Source organism: Myotis davidii, unplaced genomic scaffold (genome assembly GCF_000327345.1).
Source record: "Myotis davidii unplaced genomic scaffold, ASM32734v1 scaffold809, whole genome shotgun sequence".
In the NCBI taxonomy this organism is placed as follows: domain Eukaryota; kingdom Metazoa; phylum Chordata; class Mammalia; order Chiroptera; family Vespertilionidae; genus Myotis; species Myotis davidii.
Window position 1 is genome coordinate 1,704,292 of NW_006300017.1, and position 24,450 is coordinate 1,728,741.

At 40.4% G+C, this 24,450-nt stretch overlaps 1 protein-coding gene across 2 annotated transcripts in view; it reads right to left on the reverse strand.

Annotated features, from left to right (window-relative positions):
- NCAPD3 (non-SMC condensin II complex subunit D3) overlaps window positions 1–24,450 on the reverse strand; it is a 37,749-nt gene that overhangs the window by 9,254 nt on the left and 4,045 nt on the right. Inside the window, exons 3-24 of one of the 2 annotated variants that reach the window (XM_006776050.2) lie at window positions 23,574–23,736; window positions 21,132–21,316; window positions 20,366–20,533; window positions 20,198–20,259; window positions 19,921–20,005; window positions 18,055–18,188; window positions 16,707–16,779; window positions 15,619–15,744; window positions 15,232–15,484; window positions 14,521–14,577; window positions 14,159–14,245; window positions 11,625–11,698; window positions 10,645–10,779; window positions 9,543–9,763; window positions 6,775–6,966; window positions 6,351–6,448; window positions 6,137–6,252; window positions 5,081–5,188; window positions 4,542–4,656; window positions 4,336–4,446; window positions 3,007–3,245; window positions 2,101–2,180 (exon numbers count right to left, since the gene is read on the reverse strand). In XM_006776050.2, the coding sequence (XP_006776113.1) occupies window positions 2,101–2,180; window positions 3,007–3,245; window positions 4,336–4,446; window positions 4,542–4,656; window positions 5,081–5,188; window positions 6,137–6,252; window positions 6,351–6,448; window positions 6,775–6,966; window positions 9,543–9,763; window positions 10,645–10,779; window positions 11,625–11,698; window positions 14,159–14,245; window positions 14,521–14,577; window positions 15,232–15,484; window positions 15,619–15,744; window positions 16,707–16,779; window positions 18,055–18,188; window positions 19,921–20,005; window positions 20,198–20,259; window positions 20,366–20,533; window positions 21,132–21,316; window positions 23,574–23,736 (2,882 nt within the window). Of the gene's footprint in view, window positions 1–2,100; window positions 2,181–3,006; window positions 3,246–4,335; window positions 4,447–4,541; window positions 4,657–5,080; window positions 5,189–6,136; window positions 6,253–6,350; window positions 6,449–6,774; window positions 6,967–9,542; window positions 9,764–10,644; window positions 10,780–11,624; window positions 11,702–14,158; window positions 14,246–14,520; window positions 14,578–15,231; window positions 15,485–15,618; window positions 15,745–16,706; window positions 16,780–18,054; window positions 18,189–19,920; window positions 20,006–20,197; window positions 20,260–20,365; window positions 20,534–21,131; window positions 21,317–23,573; window positions 23,737–24,450 lie in introns of both variants that reach the window. The other variant, XM_006776049.2, reaches the window with a different exon arrangement.

The window sequence follows — 24,450 nt, forward strand, 5'->3', positions numbered from 1 at the left end:
AGCAGATACAGTGGAGAAAGTAATATGTCTCACGCAAGCAGACACATTACTCGAGACAGTAATGTGTCTAGACCACTGCTCTAGACAGTATTAATTAGAACATGAACCGCTACTAGTTACGCAAGCAGACACATTACTCTAGACAGTAATGTGTCTAGACCACTGCTCTAGGCAGTATTAATTAGAACATGAACCGCTACTAGTTTACTGCGTCAAATGTTCCTTCTTGGAAAATTATGACCGGTGGCCGAAAAGTAGGGAACAGCCTCATTTAAATGACAGTGAAACCTAAAATCAGGTCCACATTGGAACCATGGTTTAAACAAACCCAGAATCAGATAAAATGGGAAGATTCAAGGGGGAAATATGGAAATGTTATGAGGCACTGGTAATCTGACTAGCAGCCGTGGGCAAACTACGGCCCGCGGGCTGGATCCGGCCGTTTGAAATGAATAAAACTAAAAAAAAAAAAAAAAAGACCATACCCTTTTATGTAATGATGTTTACTTTGAATTTATATTAGTTCACACAAACACTCCATCCATGCTTTTGTCCGGTCCAGTTTAAGAACCCATTGTGGCCTTCGAGTCAAAAAGTTTGCCCACCCCTGTGCTAGAGTGTAAGCATCTATCTGTCCTTCTAATTTCTGAGTCATGCTCTGAGCACCTGCACAACAGGTTCTGTGTGTATTTTACATACTAACCAATGCTCTTCTTAACATATATGTACAGGAGCTGACCAACGTGGGAAAAACAGATCTGCCAGTTAAATGACTGATTCACCACCAGGCTCGTCATCCAGAGCCTGCCACGCACGCCTACACGCTCCAGGAGAGACCGAGGGCCAGTCTGCGGCAGCAGGTGAAGGTCAGGGGCACTGCACAGCCACCCGGTCCCTTTCCCAATTGTGTAAACTCTAGACCAGCGGTCGCCAACTGGTGGTCTGCAGACCTGGTGGTCTGTGAAGTCCCAAAGGTTGGCAACCGCTGCTCTAGACGGTATTAATTAGAACATGAACCGCTACTAGTTTACTACGTCAAATGTTCCTTCTTGGAAAATTATACCAAAAGGAAACTGAGCAGAAATTCTCCCAGGGAACTCAGAGTGAATCACTAGTAACCACATTTAGATCCAGAGGGACCCATTATTAGAAGCTATTTATAGTTAATGAACTCTATAAACACCTCTTCCCAACGGGGGTAGCTTTTGCCCTGGTATTCAATAATCTATTTTCTAACTGAAGATTTGCTTTATAAAGAGTTATTCATACAAAATAACCTCGGTTAGCAAATTCTGTGAGATCATTTTTCAATCTTTAAAAAGAAATCTTTTAGAAAATTATTGAACGACAGGAATTAAGTGGCAAAATAATTCCCTTCCCTTCCAATTCTTAAGAAACAGCCATTTCCTAGGAGCCTTGTAATTTGTATACTCTATTTCATACTGTGCAATTGTGTCTTAGTTCCTAGCATTTCTTCTTAAAATTTCTGCACTTAGAAGCAGCTGAACTCTTTATCAAAACTCACATTTTATTGGCCTAGACATCAACCCAGTTAAGTCAATGTTAATGGCTACTATTCTATAGTTCCCTAGACCAGTGGTCGGCAAACTCATTAGTCAACAGAGCCAAATATCAACACCACTTCTTCAAAATAGACTCGCCCAGGCCGAAAACCGACTTCTGCGCATGGGCCACGAGGTTTCAATCGCACTGTTCGCGCGCCCACACGTGGTATTTTGTGGAGGACCCATACTCAAGGGGCCAAAGAGCTGCATGTGGCTCACGAGCCGCAGTTTGCCAACCACGGTCCTAGACAAAGGCACATACCTGCTTAGGAAGAGTGAACAGTGTTAGCAAATGTCAACGCGGAGATTATTTAATGGTCAATTTGAACAAGTTTGTTTGTCTTCATAAACTGGTATGCAAATTTAACTTTGTTATACAGCTTAGAGTTTAAAAAAATCTGCTCATTTTTTTGGCAACTGCCAAGAAGCTCATTGAATCCTAATGAACTCAACTGTAAACCAACTTTAAAGAAAGACCGAACGAAGACCAGAAGTCAGGCCCATCAGAGCGGCCTGCACGCGAGGGAAGATGTACCTGGCGACGTCTGGGTGTGAATCTATCAGAGTGCTGACAAACTGAAAGAACAGAGAGCCCTTCCATTTCACAAATTCTTCCTGTACAAAGGGAAACGACACGGTTAAGAAGGATTATTAATACACAAACCGAAAAAGTATTCAGTCACAAACCCAACTGTTAACTTCCTTTTGTTTAACATCACACCTGTGAGCCACTTAGGTCTGTGTGTGCCCATCAGCAGTCTCAGCACTCAGGTCTGCCTGTGCCACCCACGCTCAGGTCTGCCTGTGCCACCCACACTCACGTCTGCCTGTGCCCACCCACACTCACGTCTGCCTGTGCCACCCACACTCAGGTCTGCCTGTGCCCACACTCAGGTCTGCCTGTGCCACCCGCGCTCAGGTCTGCCTGTGCCACCCACGCTCAGGTCTGCCTGTGCCCACCTGCAGTCTCAGCACTCAGAGCATTACAGTTTGACTCACACTGAGCCTGCTAAGCGCTTTCCCACACTGCTATGTCCTATCAGCCTCTTGGAGCGGCTCAGTGAGACGCGGGAAAGCCTGTGACCTCCTTTCACAAGCGAAGATGGTATGTCTGAGAACACCGACTGCTCCAAAGTCAAGAACAACAGAACTGGTAGACTTCCCAGTCTACTGAGTGCACTTTTCTCTACGTGGCGCTTATGGGCAAAACTGAAAATTTATGCTGCTTGACAGGATATCTGAACAAACACCCAAAACAAATATTAGGGAGCAGTGATCTGTTTAAAAGGCTGTACAGACATTAGCAGAGTAACTTAAACCAAAGACGAGGCCAGTTATTTTTGGAGTCTCCTACAAAGCAGCACATTCCCTACGCAACTCCAGTACTCCCTTCAGCAGAGCACCGTCGGGGGGAGAAGAATGACAGGTCTGTTCTACGAACCTGCAGGAGATTGGTAAGCAAGATGAGCGTCTGCTTGCGGATGAAGGGGTCTGCGTCCTTCAGACACATGGAGATATTGGGAATGTACTTGTCCACCATGACAGTGTACCGGATACAAAGGTCACACATGACAATGACCACGTTGTTGCGAACGGCCACGTCCTCGCACACCTCCAGCTCTCTCACCAGGGCCGGGATGCTCTTCTTTGCCAGATCCTCATGCTGTAAGCACAGCTTACCTATCACAGAAGAGAGTAAGTCATGCCTCTACTCTGTGCTAGCCAGGCAGACGCCTGCACTTGTCCCCACAGATATGTCGCAATGAGTTTTATTTAATCAAAGTTAAAGCATCATGTCAACTATCACAAGGAAATCAAACACAGCCTGGCCAGAGTGGCTCACTGGTTGAGTGTTGACCTATGAACCAGGGGCCAGGGATCAAACCCACAACCTAGGTATGTACCCTGGCCGGGAATCGAACCCGCAACCCTTGGGTGCATGGGACAATGCGCCAACCAATTGAGCCACACCAGCCTGGGCAAATTATCTTCCTTTTGAAGTCAACAGTTGAATTTTGGAGTTATCTACTTACCTGGAATATGACCAATAAAATGAATAATGAACTTGAAATTTGAGTTGGGTAATTAGAAAAGAATGATAAAGTCACTTATTTTATTTCTTTTTCAGCAGAGAAAGAAGGCTATTGTTGAATTTGTTTGTGGTGTGTGTGTGTGTTGTAGGGCCTGGGGAATGTTTTGCTCTTATTTAGAATTCTTAGACATGAAAAAAAACACATTATTACAAAAAACATTCCTGACTCTTATCCAGCTTAAAATATACAATCACACTAAAGAAAAAAAGAATCAATTTATAAACAGGGGTTCATGTTTTCAAGATTACCATTCATTTGAGTGCATGCTTTTAATAGCTCGTCTGCCAGTTCTGGAAAGTATCACATAAGCCATCTCTTTTATAAACTAAACTGCACGTTTATTTTTTCATTCCTGGAACTCAGTGTACTGCGTGGCATGCAGTACTTGATGAAGAGACTTCAAGGTGCTACATTATGAGTATAAACAAGCAAATCGCAGAAACAGGGTCATTGAAACTTAACATAAAAACAAAAGCTCCCTCCAGGGAGGGTCTTGAGTCTGATGTCTTAGGCAGCGTTGGGTGCTCCTACAGAATTGTCTCACAGCTCCCAAGAGCTAGAGTAAGATATATATATGCCCAGCGGTTTACAACCCACTGCTGGCTTCCGTAAGACAAAAGGCTACACAGGGAACTAGACGGCACAAGGGCACTGCCCCACCGGCCACTTTTGCTCACCCAGGGTAATGATGGCGTGTGCTCTGATCACAGAAGGCATGACGGAGGAGCCTCTGACCGGGGCGAGCGGCTGGGAGGCCGGGGCGTCGCTGCTACCTTGAGAGGATGCTACTGCAAGGGAAGGAAAAGGGAGCTTATTTACAACACTCCAGGGGCTCGCCCAGGCTTCACACAGCATCCGCAAAGGGTAACTTTAAGTGCCTTACGGTGATCCGCATCCGCAGAAGAAGCTACAATGGACTGAATCAGAAGGAAGGCTCGCTTCTCCACTCTGGCTGGACAGAGTTGGGCTACATCTCCTAAGGTAAAAATATACTTCACCTGCGAAGAAAATTGGTTTTGCAGTAAAAATAAAGCAAAAATAAAAAATTAACCCTACCTATAGAGTAAGGACATGTCGGTGGAGTACTATTTTTGTCCCCCACATTTAAAAGAACTATTTTTTTTCATAGCCATTTCAGATGATTTAAAAAATAAAAATCCTCACCCGAGGACATGCTTCGAGAGAGGAAGGGATCGCATAGGTTCTAACTGGAGGAAGCATATCCCATCAAGTTTTCCCCAGGTAACACGTACGAGAAGAGAAAACGAATAGGTCATCAAGAAAAATTCTTCTAAGAGTAAGTTCTATGCTAGGAATATCCTTTTCTTGCTAATAGTAACACAAATGCATATTACAAAGGCATCTTTAAAAACCCTCAACTGGTATAAAGAAATCCAATGGGTGAGAAACGTAGTTACTTACCAACAGGTCCTCATCCATATTCCCAGCTCCACCTTCCTTCAGAACGATGTTGGAGAGGCAGTGCACGCAGGTGGAGAGGACATCCCCGCACACTTGATTCAGTAACTCCTAAGGCGAGTCAAAGGTCATTTCTGAAGGGTCTATACATCTACATCAGACTATTCAGGAGACACAGTTTTCTCAGGAAACTTTATGAGCTTCAAATGTATAAGCCATTTACATATATCTGTTATATATATAATTTTTCTTTCAACATTTGCCCTATAAGAGCAAAGAGCATGTGTTTGGGAAGATCTAGTGCACTAATTAAGAGAGATCTATAACAGCAGTGCTTCTTCAATAATAAAAATACTGCAATTCTTCTGACACATGTAGATGGTGAATTAACACTGTAATAAACAGGCATAATAAAAACAAGTAGTTGTTATTCTCCTGAAATGTATTCGTCCGAGACTTTTTCCAGTGTCTCTTATTAGTTCAAATAACTTCGAAGAGGCACCACCTTTGGCCCACACATCTAACTACACGAGCTGGGGAGGGAGTTTGATCCCATCCTACAACCAACCCATTGGCTATAGGCTCCGGGCAGCTTTGTGGACATGATACAATGAGATGTTCGGGTAATACAGCCTTATAGGAACTGGATAGTTTTCTAGGATTAGGACTTAACGGTGATCAGAAACCTTCTGGTCTGGAAGGAACCCCCCGACCAGTGGGAAATCACATGAAGCATTCCTGAAATGAGGGTGGCGGCGAAGGAGGATATACAGAGCTATCCCAAGCATCCAGCCTACAGCTTATGAAAAGATAACCCTGCAAGGTCTCCGCCAAGGTGCTGACTTCCTGAGAGAACTGTATGTCTTTCGCAGCCAAGACCTTCTTGGGAAACGTCGACTGCCTGTCACACCAAGTGTTTCCTTCTGTTGTGGTCACGGCTACTGGGACTACCCGTCCTCACAGGTTCTCTAAAGAGAAGACTTCTCAAACTTCAAAACAGAGTGACCTGCCTACTGAGCACAAATAAATGACAAACGCATCCAGGAGAGTGCAGCCTACCCGCTCCTCCACAGCTGTCTCCGCAGACGCTCTGCAGAGTCTTTGCAACGTATCGACAGCGGAGCTGATCAGCTCTAGAGACCAGTGGAATCCACTCAGCTTCCGCTTGACCACATCTAAAAGGGAAGTCAGACCCTTGAAGCTTAACTGCTTAAAACACATACATATGAAGGGAGGGGCAATGCCTTTCCGAGATTCTCCAATGGACACTCACCGGTCACCTTGTCTCGGGTGCCCTTTGGGAGATGCTTTGCGATATGCCCAATAACACACAGGATATGGCCCAAGGTGTTGGAATTGGGGTTCTGTTGACTAAGAAAAGGACAGAAGAAACATCAATACAGAGCCAGAGTAAACATGGCTGCCAACAAAGCACTTTCCTTCTGGATTATGAATACCAGGGTAGCATGGTTTTGGATTCAAGTTGTAAGAGCATGAAGGCCCTTAGATACTTGGACAAAGACTAAACTGAAAGCTTAAAAGGGATTCTTACGTTCATGTTTGTTTTTAAGCCTGAATTTAAAGAAAAGATCTGTGTATATGAACAGCTATAAGATAGCCCGTTTCCTTAAGGCATGAGCTTTATCCACAAGAGTCTTCAGTGTACCCGTCCGTGGCTCCGTGATAAGCATGCATACCTGCTGATCTCCTCCCAGGACTCTATCACTCTGGTGTAGTCGAGCTTGGGTGATGAGCAAGCAATCTTGGAGAGCAGCATCCAGGCTGGTGCAGAATGTTCCGTGCCAGTGTGGGATAGCATGTTGTTTATAAAAGCAGATGAGAATTTATCTTTCGTGGACCAGATATAAAAAGCCTTATTTAAATAGCGGCTGGGAAAAAAAAAAGATGGGAGAGCAGAATGGTAACTATAAATATATAAAACTGTTGAGATCAGCTCATTCAGTAAAAGGATATCAGCTGCTGCTGCTCCGGGATTCCTCTGGCACATTTGATACCAAACTAGGTATCTTTTTGATTTTTATTATACACAATAAGGTACATTTATTCCTGACCTCATAAAGTATTTCTTTTTAAAGCAAATAATAACATTTCATAAGATTTTGTTTATAAAAGTTAACAGAACTCTATTGAACTAGCTCTACGGTTGGTTCTCAATAATTCTATTTTTGTCATTGATTTCCTAGCTCAGTGGCACTCCCACTTTTTCATCTCAGGGCCCTTTTATTTATTTTATTTTTTAAATATATTTTATTGATTTTCAGAGAGGAAGGGAGAGAGAGAGAGACATAGAAACATCAGTGATGAAAGAGAATCATTGATTGGTTGTCTCCTGCGTTTTTTACAGACAGGAAGGGAGAGGGATAGAGAATTAGAAACATCGATGAGAGAGAAACATCGATCAGCTGCCTCTTGCACACCTCCTACTGGGGATGTGCCCGCAACCAAGGTACATGCCCTTGGCCGGAATTGAACCTGGGACCTTTCAGTCCACAGACTGACGCTCTATCCACTGAGCCAAACCGGTTAGGGCTCAGGGCCCTTTTAAATTTATAAAAATTACTGTCCGCCTTGAAATACTTTTGTTTGTTATATCAACATTTGCCATGCTAGGAATTAAGAATGAGAAATTTAAAAATATTTATCAATTCATTTAAAATAAGAATAAGCCAATTAATTTTATGTTAACATAAATAATGCATTGTTTTACAAAAACAACTATCTTTTTTAAACAAAATAACTTGGTCAGGAGAATGGTATTGTTTTACACTTTTGTAAATCTCTTTGCAGTCTGGCTGAAACAGGAGACAGGTGGACTCTCATTTCTGCCTCTGCACTCAATCTGTCCCAACACCACTGTATGGCTTCTAGAAAACTCTACTTTGAAAGAATAAATGTGGAAAATGCACAGAACCTCTTAATATTATGATAAACACAGTTTGAGCTCATGAATTCATCACTTTGAGAATTGATGACCTCATTCATGTCCTACAATGGCTATTCCAAAACTTCTTATAATTAAGCCCCTAATTCTACCCACTCCTTCCAAACTTTGGGCAAAAAAAAAAAAATTTCCCCTCAATGATAGCAAAATGTACATAACATAAAATTTATCATCTTAACCATTTTTCAGTGTAATTCAGTATGACCAGTACCGAATTACACTTAAACACATGCCTTAAATACATTCACACTGTTGTGCAATCATCCATTTCTAGAACTTTTTTTTTTAATCCTATGAAACTTTGTAGCCATTAAACATAACTCCCCATTATGCGCAACTGAGGTCTGTGCCCTTGGCCAGAATCAAACCCGGGACGCTTCATTCCACGGGCTGCGCTCTATCCACTGAGCCAAACCAGGTAGGGTGATTTTCAGTTAGAGTTTTAATACCAAGCTTGCATGACTTTAAGAGATCACATAATCCAACTGGCTGTTCTTACAAATTAGGAAATGAAGACCCAGAACACTAGGGTGATCTGCCAGGGCCACAACAGTATTTTATGACACTAAATCTATTATTCTTATTGCATAACTCCTTCATAACTACATGTAAACGAATAGGGAAGTGTTACTGGTACAATTTTTAAAGAAAGGAAAGGAAAAGCAGTCAAGGTAGCACATGCACACACTAATTCTAGGACTCCTGCAGAACAGATTAAAGTTTATCACTCAGGCGCTACCCCCTCCCTGCAGTGCTCACTGTGCACTGGGCGTCCAACACATGTTGTCAAATGGAAAAAATACTGCAGTGTCATTAAATCAACCAGTCCGATAAAACGTCAGAAAAAGTCCAACTTGTAAAGACTGGGAGGTTATCTTTCAAAATAACTACAACTGAGTTAGTTATTAATATACCATATCCGCAGTGTTTTCTATTACATACGTATTAAGATACCAAGTTGAAAGTGGAGGACACTCAGAGAAAAGCAAAGAAAGGGATCAAAGGCTTCACAAAAAACAGTCACCACAAAAATGCTGAGATTTGAATTAGGTCGAGAAAGAGACCAGTTCCAGTGCAGATGCAAGAAAAAAGGGTCCTCACGCTTTCTCTCTGTCTGATTGTGGCAGCCAAGATTGAATGGGGGAATACAGTGAGAAAAAAAAAAGAAAGAAAAGGAAAAAAGAAAGAGACCAAAATTCAGGCTTCAAATCTACCCAGGCATTTAGAAAGCTAAAGAGACCAGTTCCAGTGAAGATGCAAGAAAAAAGGGTCCTCATGCTTTCTGTCTGTCTCATTGTGGCAGCCAAGATTGAATGGGGGAATACAGTGAAAAAAAAAAAAGAAAGAAAAGAAAAAGAAAAAAGGAAAAAAGAAAGAGACCAAAATTGAGGCTTCAAATCTACCCAGGCATTTAGAAAGCTAGCTGTCCAAGATCAATACAGAACTTTCTTCAGAAAAGCCCTTAGAGCCTTCTCTAAGGAAAGTAAGGCGTAACTCACATACCTCAGTTCCTGGCTTTCGGTACTAAGGAGAGAAAGCAGTGCCCAAGCCAGCACCTGGCTGTCATCTCCACTGTGAAACTTATTGAAGTGCTTAATGTTCTGCAGCAGGACCTGGTCCAGGCATTCCAGGGCCTTTTCCTGCACAGTGCTCTCCGAGTCCATCACAACGGGGGTGATGCCCATCAGCCAGGCTTTCTGGATCTGGGCACATCGAGGGTGGGCCTGTAGGAGTTAAAATTGGGAAGTCACAAAGAGTCTAATGCTATTGGAAGTGTAACTACAAATCAGTGAAGTTGTGATCAATGTTCTGAGACATGTTAAAAGTAGTTGCACACACAACTACAAATAGATCATAAGAGAAAACACAAACAAAAGCAAACCTACAGCCCAGCCAGCGAGGCTCAGTGGTTGAGCATCAACCTATGAACCAGAAGGTCACGGTTCGATTCCTGGTCAGGGCACATGCATGTAAAAACAAAGTTCAATCTGCAGTTATTGCAAATCAGTCCATACTGAAATTTTAAACTTACAAAGTAATTATTTTGTTATTAGTAATAAATCAGCATTTTTTGGTAATTCAAGATCAAGTAATAAATATTTATCCCAAGAAGTAATTAGAGTAAGTGCTACCAGATAAAGTAAAAATACATATTGCCTAATGCCTTCTATTATGAAACAAGAGAAAACCATGCTCTTAAAATTCTTTAAGAGCGAGTTACTTGGCAGAAGTAAATTATATCTAGGATCACTGGTTCTGCTCTTTTAGCAATATCATCTATATAGTTCATAATGAACAAAAATTAAAGTAGGCCTCTGGCCTAACCAAATTCATTTTAAAATTCATATTTCTATGTGAGATTTGAGCTTAAGTCAAGAAAGGCTAACCAGTAGCATTCTCTAGCATTGGTTCATAATTACATTTAATATGAAATGCAGTCTATCATATGTAAGTAAAAGATACTTCTTCCTTTCTCTTACACTGTATATTAGACTTGGTAGAGTTTCTACTGGTCAACTTAATATTTAGCAACAAGCAATTATTACGCTGAATTGTTTTTTCATGTAAACACCATGCAGTAGACACATAAGAAGAAGCCCCTCACCATAAGAAGTTCAGTAAGAGACTGCAAGGCCTGCTTCCGGACAGATACAGCAGGGTCCCGGCACTGCTCCTGAAGAATTGAAAGCTCCTCCTTCATGCCTGAGACACTGCAGTGCTTCAAAATACTCACCAATACCTAGGAAGTGCACACACACACACGTGAAGTGATGATGCACGCATAGTATACGTGCAAACAGGCAAATACACACAAAAATACTTCCTTCAAGTTCTTGGTTCTTTACATCTTTAAGGTCAAAGATCCATCCCTCCAGTAGCATCCCACCTTTTAGAATCTGGTGAAAGCTAAGGTCTCTCTCCAGAGAAAATCTGACATACATTTTATACACACAAATATTTTCAAACGATTTCAGTGGTTTTACAAACCCTATCAAAATCTGTCCATGGCCCTAAGCTAAGAATCCCTACTCTAAAAAATGACATTACGGGTATAAATTCATGATTCTTTTTTTTTAAAATTTTTTATTACAAAGGGTCCTACTCTAAAACATGACAATAAGGGTATAAATTCATGATTCTTAAAAAGCCAGCAACCCAGTAGGAAAGCTTAAAATCCAATAATCCTTAGTTCATCTATATAATTTAGGCATAACAGGATCAAGATGAACTAATGTTAAATGAAAAGCAAATTAAACAACAAATATGGCAGAGGGACCTTTAAAATATTCTCCTGCGTTTCTGAGTGCTTAAAAAGGGAGCGCAATGCCCTTGCTGGTTTGGCTCAGTGGATAGAGCATCAGCCTGCAGACTGAAGGGTCCCAGGTTCCATTCCAGTCAAGGGCGCATGCCAGGGTTACGGGCTCCATCCCCAGTGGGGGGCATGCAGGAGGCAGCCGATCAATGATTCTCTCTCATCGTTGATGTTTCAATCTCTCTCTCCCTCTCCCTTCCTCTCTGAAATCAATAAAAATTTATTTTTTTTTTAAAAAGAGAGCGCATTAAAGACTGTCTGGAGAAACACACCTGGAGCGCAGACTTCCTCACGTTGATCTTCTCGTCCCGGATTCTCTTTCTCAGCATGGCCATGACACCCCTTTCTGCTGAGGATACGCCCGTCATTAGAGTCTGAGAGAGACTATTCAGGTCTGACATCTCACACGCAATACCGACAAAGTCTAAAAAACCTGACTAATTCGCTTGTTTCAAATCAGAGTATGAAATGAGGTAGAAATAAAAATATCTCAAATAATTAGCTATTCACAATAATGAAAAAGGCAAAGATCATGTAAAAAAAAAAGGGCAAAAGTTCTGGAATATTAAAAAATCAGTTTTAAATCCTGGCTCCTGTGCCTAAAACTTCAAATAAATTATCTAGATCTTCTATTTTGTTTAACTACAAGTCGAAGTATCTGAACCATGAGTTTTTAAAAGACTAAATAAAATAATATTACTAAATACCTGCAGCTTTAAAACTTTTCAATCCCAGGCCCCTTTGCACTATCAAAAATTAGTAAAGATTCCTAAGAGCTTTTTTTTAAATGTGAATTACATGTTCAATCTAAATTAGACATGACACTATGAAGAGTATATATTTAAAATAAAAAATAACTATACTGCAAAAAAAAAAAAAGACACTGAAAAGAATGGCACTGTTTTTGCAAATTCTTTTAATGTCTGGCTTAATAAGAAGAGAGCTGATTCTCATCTCTCCTGCCTGCGACCTGTCACTTTCATGTCACGGCATCTCTGGAAAAACCTCAACTTATAGTTGTGGGAAAACCAGAGCGCAGAGGCAAACCATGTCTTGATATTATGAAAGCAGCATTAACTTCAAGGATGTGTTGAAGAAGACTGAGAGACTCAAACACATTTTGAGAACTGCTGATCCCCAAGAAAACAAATAAAAAATGAACTAGAGAATGGAAAACAATAGAGGAAATACATGAAATTAAAAAGTTCCTTGAAAAAGTAACAAGATTAACAAACTTTTAGATAGACTAAGAAAATGAGAGAGAAGATTCAGATAGCTAAAATCAGGAATGAATAAGGGAACATTATTACCTACCTTACAATAATACAAAAATTGTAATAGAATACTATGTACAATTTTATGTTAACAAATTAAGTAACCCAGGTGAAATGGACAAATTTCTACAATGATGTAAAGTATGGAAACTGACTTAAGAAGAAATAGTCTGAATACACCCACAAGTACAGATATTGAATTAATAAAAAAGCTTCCCACATGTGCATAAAAGTCCAGGCATTACTGAAGAATCCTACCAAATGTGAAAAAAAAATTAACACCAATTTACATGCACACATATCTGCCTCTCCTGTTGCTCCTTAAGAAATGAAACTTTATTTTCTTAAGGTCTGTATCTACAATGCCTCGCACAGACAGAAGGGACCATATAAAAGTTTTTAAAATAAACAAATAAATCTAATTATATAATTAATCCTTTACACACATTCCCTCTCTTTTCTCTCTCATCTATTTATCCAACTTTTAAAACCACTTCTCTAAACCTTATTTCTATAGATGCTGACAGCAGCCCCCTGTGAGAGGTAGGGAAGGGTTAGGATCAGAACGTGTGTGACAGGAGTTGTGTTGACTTCCATATTTTAGGTCATGCAGCTACTTAGTAACAAAACTGTACAAGAATTCAGACGGCGTCTCATTTCTGATAGTGTTTTCTCCACTATTTTATGATGTCATGTTACAGATGAAACAGGAGCCCAGACCTTACAGCCAGACAGAAACAGAATCCGAGTAGGCTCCAGGTCTACCCACTGCCTAGTACAGGCTTGTTTTTTCCCTGAATCACATTGAGACTTCCACCATCCCAGATTCAATACGTCAGGGAAAGCGATCAGGCACCACTTATGTTCAGGATCTTGTGTTGGAGTCCGCGGAGGACCCCATAATCACTCCGTATGATATGTACGACCCATTGAAAAACGGCTCCTTCTGTTGGGGAAGGGAAATTATAATCTAAATTCCAAACTGCCTTTTTCAGTGGGAGCTGGGATCACAGTTCCCTACTATGTATTAAAAGTAACCTCTGGGACGGCTGAGTCAAGAAGACATGGTAAACAAAGTAACAAGGAATGAAAAAAGGGAACAAGACTGGGTCCCACAGTATTATTCATCTATTCCCTTTTTGTGACGACTTTTCTCCAAACACACATTTAATCTCTACTGCACTTTCCCTAGTAACTGGTCCTTTTTTCGGTCAGTAATTCCAACAGTTCACAACAGTTGATTTAAATAAGAAAAGAAAATATCTGCTAATATTCTCTTAAGTGTTAAAGAAAGATTGGTATTGGTATTGGTGTTCAGTACATGTAGGTGGAATGTAGCTTATTCTTTATCTTAGAATTAAATATAGTCTAGTGCAAGGACATCAAGTAAAGATACAATAAAATAGAAATTACTCCACTTTTAAGGAAAAGAGATGCTCCGATTCTTAAGGTGAATTAATCAGAAAAAATCCAAGGTTTTTAGACTCTACGTATGGTTATTACGCATTTGGCTGTGATGAAATCTGACATACCCCTTGATCCAATTGTTTCACCACTGCTGTCTGTACTGATCACCCCCGAGTCTCCAGGGTTCAGTGTCTGCTTCTGACAGGAAAAAGCTAAAAAAGAATACATTAGAAAAAGGGCTGTTGTTAAGGTAAAAATTTATTACGCTCTTAATAATGCAAGCATGGCATATTAACACATTTAAGTTACCACATCATTACTGAAGTGAATCTCAATTTCTTTGATGAAGGAAAAAAGTGCAATACGAAAATAGAAAAATAGAGAGATAGAAAAAAAACAAAAAACACAAAACACATTTCAAAACTCCAGCTAGTCCTTTAAATAAAAAGGCAGTTATTCAATATTTGGAAATATATTGACCCATTACCTGATGAATTCCTCAGGAAGGTACCCGGATGGCTCTCTATTCCTAAAATGGTAGGACCTAAAAATAAGCAGAGAGATAAGAGGGAAAAAGCCAGAGTGTCATCAACCCTAAGGAAATGTTCACAGAGGAATCAAAATAAAAATAATTAGGCCTGAACAGAAGGCCGATTCTAAACGGCTAACAATTAGTAACGTTCTCCTTGGGGACGCATTTGAAATGGATATTAGGCCCCACACAGCCATCCCCAGCAATGCACAGCAGTAGTGAAGGCAACCACCAATCTCACCTCTAAAAAAGGCCTTTCAAATGCCTCAGGCCTAAGAAGTTATCCAACAATACAATATACTGAAATACGTTTATAAGAATGAAAGTATATCATACCATATCAACTGCTTTTGCCACAACAAAAAATGATTCCCCTGAAGTCCAATTTTTTTTTTCTTTATTAAGGTATTACATATGTGTCCTTATCCCCCCTTTGCCCCCCCTAACCCCCCACTCAGACCCTCACACCCCACCTCCCCCCGTGTCTGTGTCCATGGGTTAGGGTTATATGCATGCATACAAGTCCTTTAGTTAAAGTCTAATTTTTTGACAAGCCTAAGACCAATTCCATGTCACTTACTGTTAATCAGAAATTCCAGAATGCTCTCCGATGTGCTGTTAGCGCTAATTTTTTGACAAGCGTAAGGCCAATTCCATGTCACTTACTGTTAATCAGAAATTCCAGAATGCTCTCCGATGTGCTGTTAGCGGACAACTCCAGGCAGTGTGCGAAACTGGACAATGCCTTGCTGCGGACAGTCGGTGCCTTGTCTAAACAGCGGTCAAACATTATGTCCTGCACCAAGAACTTATGCTTTAAGAACTTCTGATGCTCCGAGGACAGTGTGTGATCCGCCTCTCTTTCCGGCAGTTCCAACAGAGCCAAGGCAACATCGAGAGTGAAAACCCGGTGTGGGATCTGGTAGAGCAAAATCATAAGAGTCCCCATCACATAGTCATGAAAACTGAAGGATCCGTATGCATTCAGATCTGGCTGTCATTAGAAGGCTGCACAACCAGAACCGAGATTTCACTGCAGATGTATTCTCTTACCTTGGAGCTTCGTGAGTATCTGTAAAGCCAGGCAATAAATGTAGCATATTCCCCGCAAGGAAGTTTGCTGAGCAGCTGTACCAGGGACTGAGCCGCGTAGGTCCGATACTCCGATTTATCTACTACCTGGAACACAAATGTTGACAAACTGCTCACCTGACAACTGAGACATGTTGTGACACAAGTGAAAAGTTAGTGGATGTAACTGTGACTAGTTCGGTGATCTTTAAGTGTTATAGAAATGACCAACACATTTTAGGTTTCAGATCCCCCCCCCCTTTTTAAAAATATATTTTATTGATTTTCTTACAGAAAGGGAGAGGGATAGAGAGTTAGAAACATCGATGAGAGAGAAACATCGATCAGCTGCCTCCTGCACACCCACCACTGGGAATGTGCCCCCGACCGGAATCAAACCTGGGACCTTTCCGTCCACAAGCTGATGCCCCATCTACTGAGCCAAACCGGTTAGGGTGGTTTCAGATTCCTTTAAAAACTAACCTGTAAGAAATCTGTTGGTCCTTTCCTCAGAAATACAAATTTAACACATGATTTCAGGGAGTTTATAAACCCCTAGAATCCATCAAGTTTAAGTTAAGAATCATTTCTCCGCACAGTTATAACAACTTACGAGATAATCACAGAAACGTGAACGTTAACTGGATATTTGGTGGCTTTAAAGTATTACTGTGTATTTTATGATTATGTTCTTAAAGGATGCTTACTCTTTAGACAGACACAGAAATATTTATATATAAAAGAATATGATGGAATTTGTTTTAAAAAGTCCAGTGTGTAGGAGTAATATCTTTTTGGGGTACAAGTGACACAAAATTGTTGAAGATAGGTGCTCATCATCCTAGTCTCTTCATTTCTTTATATATTTGAAAACTTCCAAAATGAAAAGGTTTTTTTTATTCCCAAAAGGACACTGTCTAGGAGAACAGCTAGTGAATATATTAAATAAAACGATGCTTAGTAATGACACAGACTCATTACCAAGCACAAAAACACACAACACACACATTTAACTTCATACGTATTAAATATTTAAAAATTATTCTTATTGTTACGAAAGCAACCGGTACCTTGGCACAGATGTGCTGGAGTAAGATACGAAGAACTGGGAATATACTTTCCTTTAGTTCATCCACAAGTGAGCTATGAAAAAAAGAGCACAGCCTCTGTTTAGAATATTCCTATAATTACAATGAAACAGTCATTTTCCTGCACCCTCCCAAAACCCACTAATCCTATGTGTTAGAAATCCTCAATAGTAAAAACAATCTGTTTGTTTCGGTGAATAAAGAGTAAAGACATCAAGTGCCACAGCAGAAACCCATCCCCTACCCTCAGGCCTGGTGGTAGAAGTTGCTGCCAAGTAGGCAGCGGCAGTCAGGGAGGAGCAATCGTGCACTCTCCATAGGACTAACTGCACTACTTAGTACATTTCCTACTAAGATTCTAAAAGACATGATTTTGGGATAAATAGACTAAGACACAGTACCACCTCGTGGTAGCTCATTGAAATGCTACTTCAATGCCTCTGGAATAGTACCTCTCTAAACTTTAACTCAAGAAGAAATGACTATAATGCCCAGATTGGACCCATTTTTAGTGGTAAGTTCTGCATCATGAGCTCTGACAGAAAAGCCAAAGTGAGGCTTTCCACTTACGACGTTTTAGTTATTCAATGACAGTCTATATATTCCACCATCCTCAAATCGTCAAGTACATTATGTACCGCGTATGTACACACTCTCAGGTGCATACTGACCACTTTTATTCCACCACCAAATATTCAGTATGGGAGGGGGTTAAAAAGCCAATGACACCAAATAGGTCTCTCCCAATAATGCTAAAACAAAACAACTTTTTAGGTGAAGCTAAGTGTCTCGTGAGGGAAAAATGAGTCTATCGATTATTGCTAAAGAGGGAAAAACCAACCAACTCCTTTAATCAAGAAAGTATTTTCTGTAGGGGAAGGGAAGAGAAAAGTGAAAAGAAACGGGGAAAGTGGCAAGGACCAAACGGGAAGAGGCCTGGAGAAGTGAGAAACAGAAAAAGGACAGGAGGCAGCAGACTTGTAGGCGTGGCCAACACAGAAGCAGACGATGGAGAGCAGAGGAGAAGCCACTGTCATCACCCAGAGGCTGACCTCACAATCCTGGGACCATCCAGCTGGAGGCTGGTGCTGGCTGGTGAACTGGGTTCCTTATCCCCTCAACAAGGCCCGAAGGCAGGGGTTACCACAGTGGCCTTGACCACATGAACCAGGTGAGCTACAAGGTGCTTTATTTTGGCCCCCCAAACCACAAACAGGCCAGAAATGTATTGGTTCCCCCGGGTGTCAGAAATCTTGGTTAGTACAGGCCCCAGAAGAGGAAGGGAAAGTGATAAAGAGGAGAGAGTAACAACCCACGCTGTGTGCGTCACCTGATAAACTGGACTGCCTGGTTTCTGCTGCTGATGACTGATGACGTTATCGCAAGGGGGGCATGATGGGACCCTTCACCCACTTCTAACATTAATATCACATTTAGCATTTGATGGAAAACACAACCGATGACCTAGAAGAGAAAAGAAAGTTCAATTCAAGGCCTAACAGAGAATCCCTGAAGATCACAGACAACAATTTGCAGCATCTAAAGATGAGTCAACTTGAGACATGGTTTGGGGCTGACCATTAGGAATGTATTTCTTAAATAATTACCAATAAATGTACAATGGAAACAGTGTGAGAACACTGCTTGCAGATAATGATAGGAATATCATCTGGTTTCTCTCTGCATGCTCCCTTTCTAAATGGCAACAGATGCTGCTGCTGATCCCGTTATAGCAAGGGGAGAAAGGAAAAATTCACACTTGTGTTTTACCTGAAGTTTACAAAGGACCTTCCCATGTTTCATCTCATATAATTTACTCAGATAATTCATTCATTCCTCCAGGAAATAAAACATTTACTAAAAACCAAACATGTACTGGGTATGGCATTAAGCACATTCATGTATATTACTAGATTTTACCACATTTAATCTTAAACCTCACAACAACTCCATGCGGTAAGCAAGGCATTCCCATTTTATATATAATATTATTGTTTCTAGTCTATAATAATAAAACAGACTCCAAAGGCAAGCTGTCCAAAGTCAAGTAATCAAAGGCCTGGCTAAAACCAAAGTTGTCCAACATCATGTCAGTTCTTCCACAGTTAAAAATCCCTGCATCTTTAGAGACACCGTGGACCTAAAAGGATAGATTTTTTCCATCCATTCTATTCTTTAAATGTTAAAAGGGGCATGGAAATTAAAAGTATTACCGTGAATTCTATACATCCATATTTCAAGCACATAGAAATAATAATAAATTATAAAATATGGAATGCTTTTTAAACAATAGGCTCTGTGGTCAGCATTTGACAGGCATTCTTTCATTTCACCCTCCTGACAAATCTGGGAGGCAGGTAAGCCTTTTATTCCTTTTTAGTCCAGATGAGGAAACTGAGGCTTTCACAAGGTTGCATAGCTTACACAAAAACGAACAGAGCGTAAGCGGTGGAGCCAGAACCTGAACACAGATGCGCATTACCCCAAACCTTCTTAACCATCACGTTACTGCCCCTGGAAATTATGAAGTAATCACAGCCACCAACAGCCACATGACCTTGGCCTATCACATTTTTTACAAAACCTTATTTTATTAATGACATCTGTACCTGGATCCCACCATCCTCTTGATTGACCTCAACTCAAATGTTTAGAGTAGTGATACTGTTAGAGGGACTTGAAGTGTTGCGGGGGGGGGGGGGGGGAGAAGCAAAATCCACATATGAATGCTAACAGGAATGAAAACCAGTAATATTTCTGTAAAATGACCAACTAGAATAATACAAACATTAATAAAATTACCGAAGCACACATGAATTGCCAAGGGAAACTACGAAATGCTGACTGTCTATTCTTTTCTTTAGAACAATTTGGTGAATGTTTCTATAAAAGTAACGTTCTCTTTGGCAGCTTATCTGTTCTTCTTGCCTAATTCACACTGGAACCATTTTTTATGTATGAAACCAGATAATAATTTGCTTGGCCACTAAGTATTTGGATATAAGGTTTGTTACAAAGAATAGACAACAATAGAAATGGTCATACTTCCCATTATACAGAAGATATATGGTAAGGTCATGGAAATAACCTGGTAAGTTGAAATGCCATTACATCAAATGCTTCTAATTTTTTCCCGTTACACAATTTGCATGCTTCAATTTAACCAATAACTAACTTAGATCCTTGTCTCTTTTACCTTGTCTCCTCCATGAATGGGGGAGCATAGCAAATACAATCCATGATAGGCCAGTTCTGGTATGTACTTTGCTTGGTCAAGGTTGCTAAAGAAAAAAGAGCAAAAATTAGTTAATGGATTATGATTTTACTTAAAAGATTGCCTTATTTAATAAGCCATATTTAAATGAATAAATTTTACCTCTGTGCCACTTAGAATAAAATGACATTCATACTTCACCTAGAGCAAAAGTTATCATACTGTTTAAACTTTAACGCTGGGAGATTTAATGGCTCACCTGGCTTGTGTAACATGAAATTCATGAAGCACTGGCTCAAAATTAGTTAATGCCACAAAGACCTAGAAAACAGACACCAAGAAGCAGCCTTATTTTTCTTACTCATTAAGTATTACCCTCATCGGTGCCCTCTGAGGTTGCCCCAAGTTTCTTGGAATTGTCACTGACCTCGATACAATTCTGTACACACTGTGGCTTTTCTTTCAGGGAAAACTTGGACAGAAGCCTTAAAAAATTCTTTAAAAGATGAAAGATGGCTTTTCGAATTTGACAAAGGTCCCAGGCAGAAAAACTGATGTCTTCATCATCTTCTTGTTCTTCTACAATTTCATCCATCTAGATTATGAAGAAATATACAGCTGACTGTAAAATAAGGCCTAACACTTTCCCCCTGGTTTTCAATTTACTCAGATCAAATCCAGGGACACGCCAGGGGGTTGCTGAGGTGACCGGGTCCCCTGACTGCTCTCGGTCTCCAGGCTCACAATGGCACGTCACTGGATTAGATGACTGCGACAATACTTCCTAGCTCTATAGTTTTGTGTCCATGAGGATTCTTATGTGTCTTAAAAGTTTTCATTTTCACATCAATGAACCTTTACCATCCTACCTAGTCATACAAGAATTTGGAATTAATGCTATTCTTCTATATTCTTATGGAGGATACTTCATTACCCTCTCTAATGACAATGACATCATGTGGCAAATATACCTGTTAGCAAGTTCTCAGGCACAGCTGGGTACAAGGCTGAGGAAAGATGACAGGGAGGTTGGAAAGCTGGCCAAACAGAAATACAACTTGGTCCTATTGGAGAGCTGATGATACTTTAAGACCATTTGATTACAATCATTATGCCTGAAACCATATGTTAATATAAAGTTCATTCTTAAATCGTGTGTTGATGAAGATGTGCTTTATTATTCCTCTTCTCACCTCAATATCCTCTTTCCTGGGTGGCTTTCCTCTCTTCCTATGCCCTCTTGGATTAGTCTGCGAGTTCTTCGGATGTTCTTTCCTTCTTTTCCGACTCAAGTTAGATTCCTGAGGCCAACTCTTCTTTACAATCTGTATACATTTGTCAAACATCACTGGGTGGAATATTTGATTGGCTACACTGCCTATTCATAAAGAATAAAGAGTAAGCAGGTTAGATTTAATTGTCTCCAAATATGTCTGTAACAACAGATAAAAATGTCAAAAGCAAAAATGGGATTAGCACTAACTTTGAATAACAGTGACACCTTTGCAAAAAAGTACCATTCACCTTTAGCCATAAGTTAGCAAAAGTGCTGATCAGAAATAAATAACAAGATTTCTATCTGGATTTAGCCATGAGGGAGTAACTGGTTTTATTCCTGTCTTCCTAACTGTGAACTATAAAACCGGACCAAAAAATGTTAAAATAATCATTTTAAGACACGGAGCAAGACACAGCATAGAAATCAAATTCCTGAGATAAGGGAAACAAATGAAGTAGACCCTAAAATTGCCCCCGTTTTTGTATTTTGAGGCAATTTCTGGACAACAGCAGAAAAATGGCGAACCCGGGCACATTATGATGGTCTCACTAAGTGAGACTACAGAAATCACGTCAGAAAGGCAGAGGCAGCTGGAATTTATGGGACAGAATAATGGAGAAGAGGAAGCTACACAGAAAAAGAGCTCCAGCAATCTGCATAGGGCTGATGACAAGCTATGCATGCAGGGGTAAGCTGTAAATAGTAAGCAAACAACAATTTCCAAGGAAGTCAGAGAGGAATCATTCTCAGAGCTCACAAAAGGCTGACACACCTTTGAGCCTGGCCAGCACAATCGAGACACCTTGTTAATCCCAATAGAGACCTTGGAAAGCCACACACCTAAAAGCCAGGCTACATCAGCTCTAGAGTAAAAGCTACTTTAAAATCTGCACTAAAGCAAGTTGCAAAAGGATCAAGTGAGTCCACCAATAACTGATATTAAAACATACTTAAATACTATTATCCAATCGCACACTAATTTAAGTCCTACTCTGCAGGGATTTTGCAGATGTAATTTAAGTCCCAAATCATAGACCTTAAGGGAGGAAAACCCTCCTGATAGGCCTGATCTAATCCATTGAGCTCTTTAAACCTGAGTGTGGAAGTCAGAGACAGGACTGGAAATCAAAATGAGAGGAGGATTCAACCCGGGTAGAGTCTCCACTGCTGGAGGGGCCAGGTGTCAAGGAGAGTGGGTGTCCTCCAGGAGCTGAGAGCTCCCTGGCTAACAGGCAGCAAGAAAGGGGCCCTGGGTCCTACAGCCACAAAGAAACAAGTTCTCCCAACAACCGAGTTCAGAAGAAGACACGGAGCCCCAGAGAAGCACCTGCTGGGGCTGACACCTTCGCTATCGGTCGGTGTGACCCCAGCAGAGAGTCCAGTCGCATTGTGCCTGGACTTCTGACCTCAGAAACTGAAATAATAAAGTTATGTATGGCAAATGGCTCCGTTTGTGCTAATTTGTCACAAAGCAATAAAACTTAAAAAAATGAAAAAACAAACAAAAAAAAAATAAAAAAAAAACCAATACAAGTTAACATTCAAGGCTTTATGTGTCCTTTAACCAAATTTTTTGAATCATAGAGAATAAATCCTTAACATTTATTGCAAATGCACGTATGTAAACAATGACGAGGGGTAAAGCTGACCAATGCTTTGATTTTCTTGATTATATAACGGGCTACACCCGCCTCTACGTTCAGCCCTTTTGCTCTGAGTTACGATAGGGAGGAGGGACAGCCACCCCAGTGTTCTGACAATAAAGGAAGTGGAACAAGCTCATAATTAGAGTCCTTTCCTGGGCTTTCCTCCTCAAGCATGACTAGCTGGTCTTCTCATGCTTTCTTAGTTAGAATGGTTTAAACCTGCTTTTCCACAGCACATAGGAGAGATATAACACAAAGATGCCCGCAGCAGATTTTCTCAGCGTGGACAAGGAGTCGGGGGAAATAACAGAATTTTATATGAGGTGGGGCTGGGTGGAGTGGAGGCTCTGTATCCTGGAAACATTCCCCCTCCAGCCTTGGCCTTCTCGGATTATTCCTACCAAGTTATCGACACAGCATAATATTGGTCAGAGCATCGTCCGTTACACCCAAAAGTGGCAGGTTCGATTCCCAGTCAGGGCACATGCCCAGCGTGTGGGTTTGACCCCAAGTTGGGGCAGGTACAAGAGGCAATCAATTGATGTTTCTCTCTCACATCAATATTTCTCTCTCTCTCCCTTCCTCTCTGTCTCAAATACATAAATACATATCCTCATGTGTGCGTTTAAAAAAATTTTTTGAAGAGCTCAAAACAATGTAGAAAAACTTTAAATGACAAAAGGTATGTCCTATCATGTCAAATTACGTACCTGGAACTTCTAGTAGCAGAAAATACAGACCAGCGGCATGAAGGCCATATTCTCGATGCTGCACACCGACGTTTTTCTTATGGACTGTTTGAACAAAGTGGTAGAATAAAGCCACCAGCGCACGGTGAGAAATGTTGTTCTCAGCGAAGAAGGTCCAGAAGATCTGGGGGGAGGAGTAAATCACAAAAGCCAATAATTACAGAAATGTAAAAATCTCCTATGATTTGATTTTAATAACTACTTAGTGCCTTAATAGAGGGGAATAGACCAGTCTGGCTCCTAATTATAAACATGTGAAATCTTCAAAGGACTAAAACAAAAAATTAGAAATGCCTTATTGAAAATTACTAAGGTAAATAAGTATATGATATTTAAATAATTAAACTGAAAAATTTTTTTTGCTAGGTTTGAAGCATATACATTTCTAAAATTATTACAGTTAAAAACTAAGACTTTTCAGACAACCTATAGTAGTGATTACTCAGACAACTTACCCCTTGTACCCAAACTCATCAATCATTCTAATTCATCAATGTACATTTAAATTGAAATAAATTGCTCTGATTTCCTCAGCTAGGAATCAGAACGATTGATGAATTTGGGTACATTTTGTTCTGGCACCTAGCCCTTCAGTTTTCTGAAAAGCAAGCAATGAGCTAAGTACTAATAAACACACTAGGTAGAACTCAGTATTTAAAGGAACTCTCAGAAAAAATAAAATAAAAATAAAGGCACTCTCCTTTCCAATTGAATTAAATTAACTACTCCATTTATAATACCAGATTTTCTTAAAATGAAGGCATACTGAAATTGTTATTGCATTTTCCTTGGCCTTCGTTTTATATTTGGTTTAATCTGTCATCCACCTCTTCCTCCC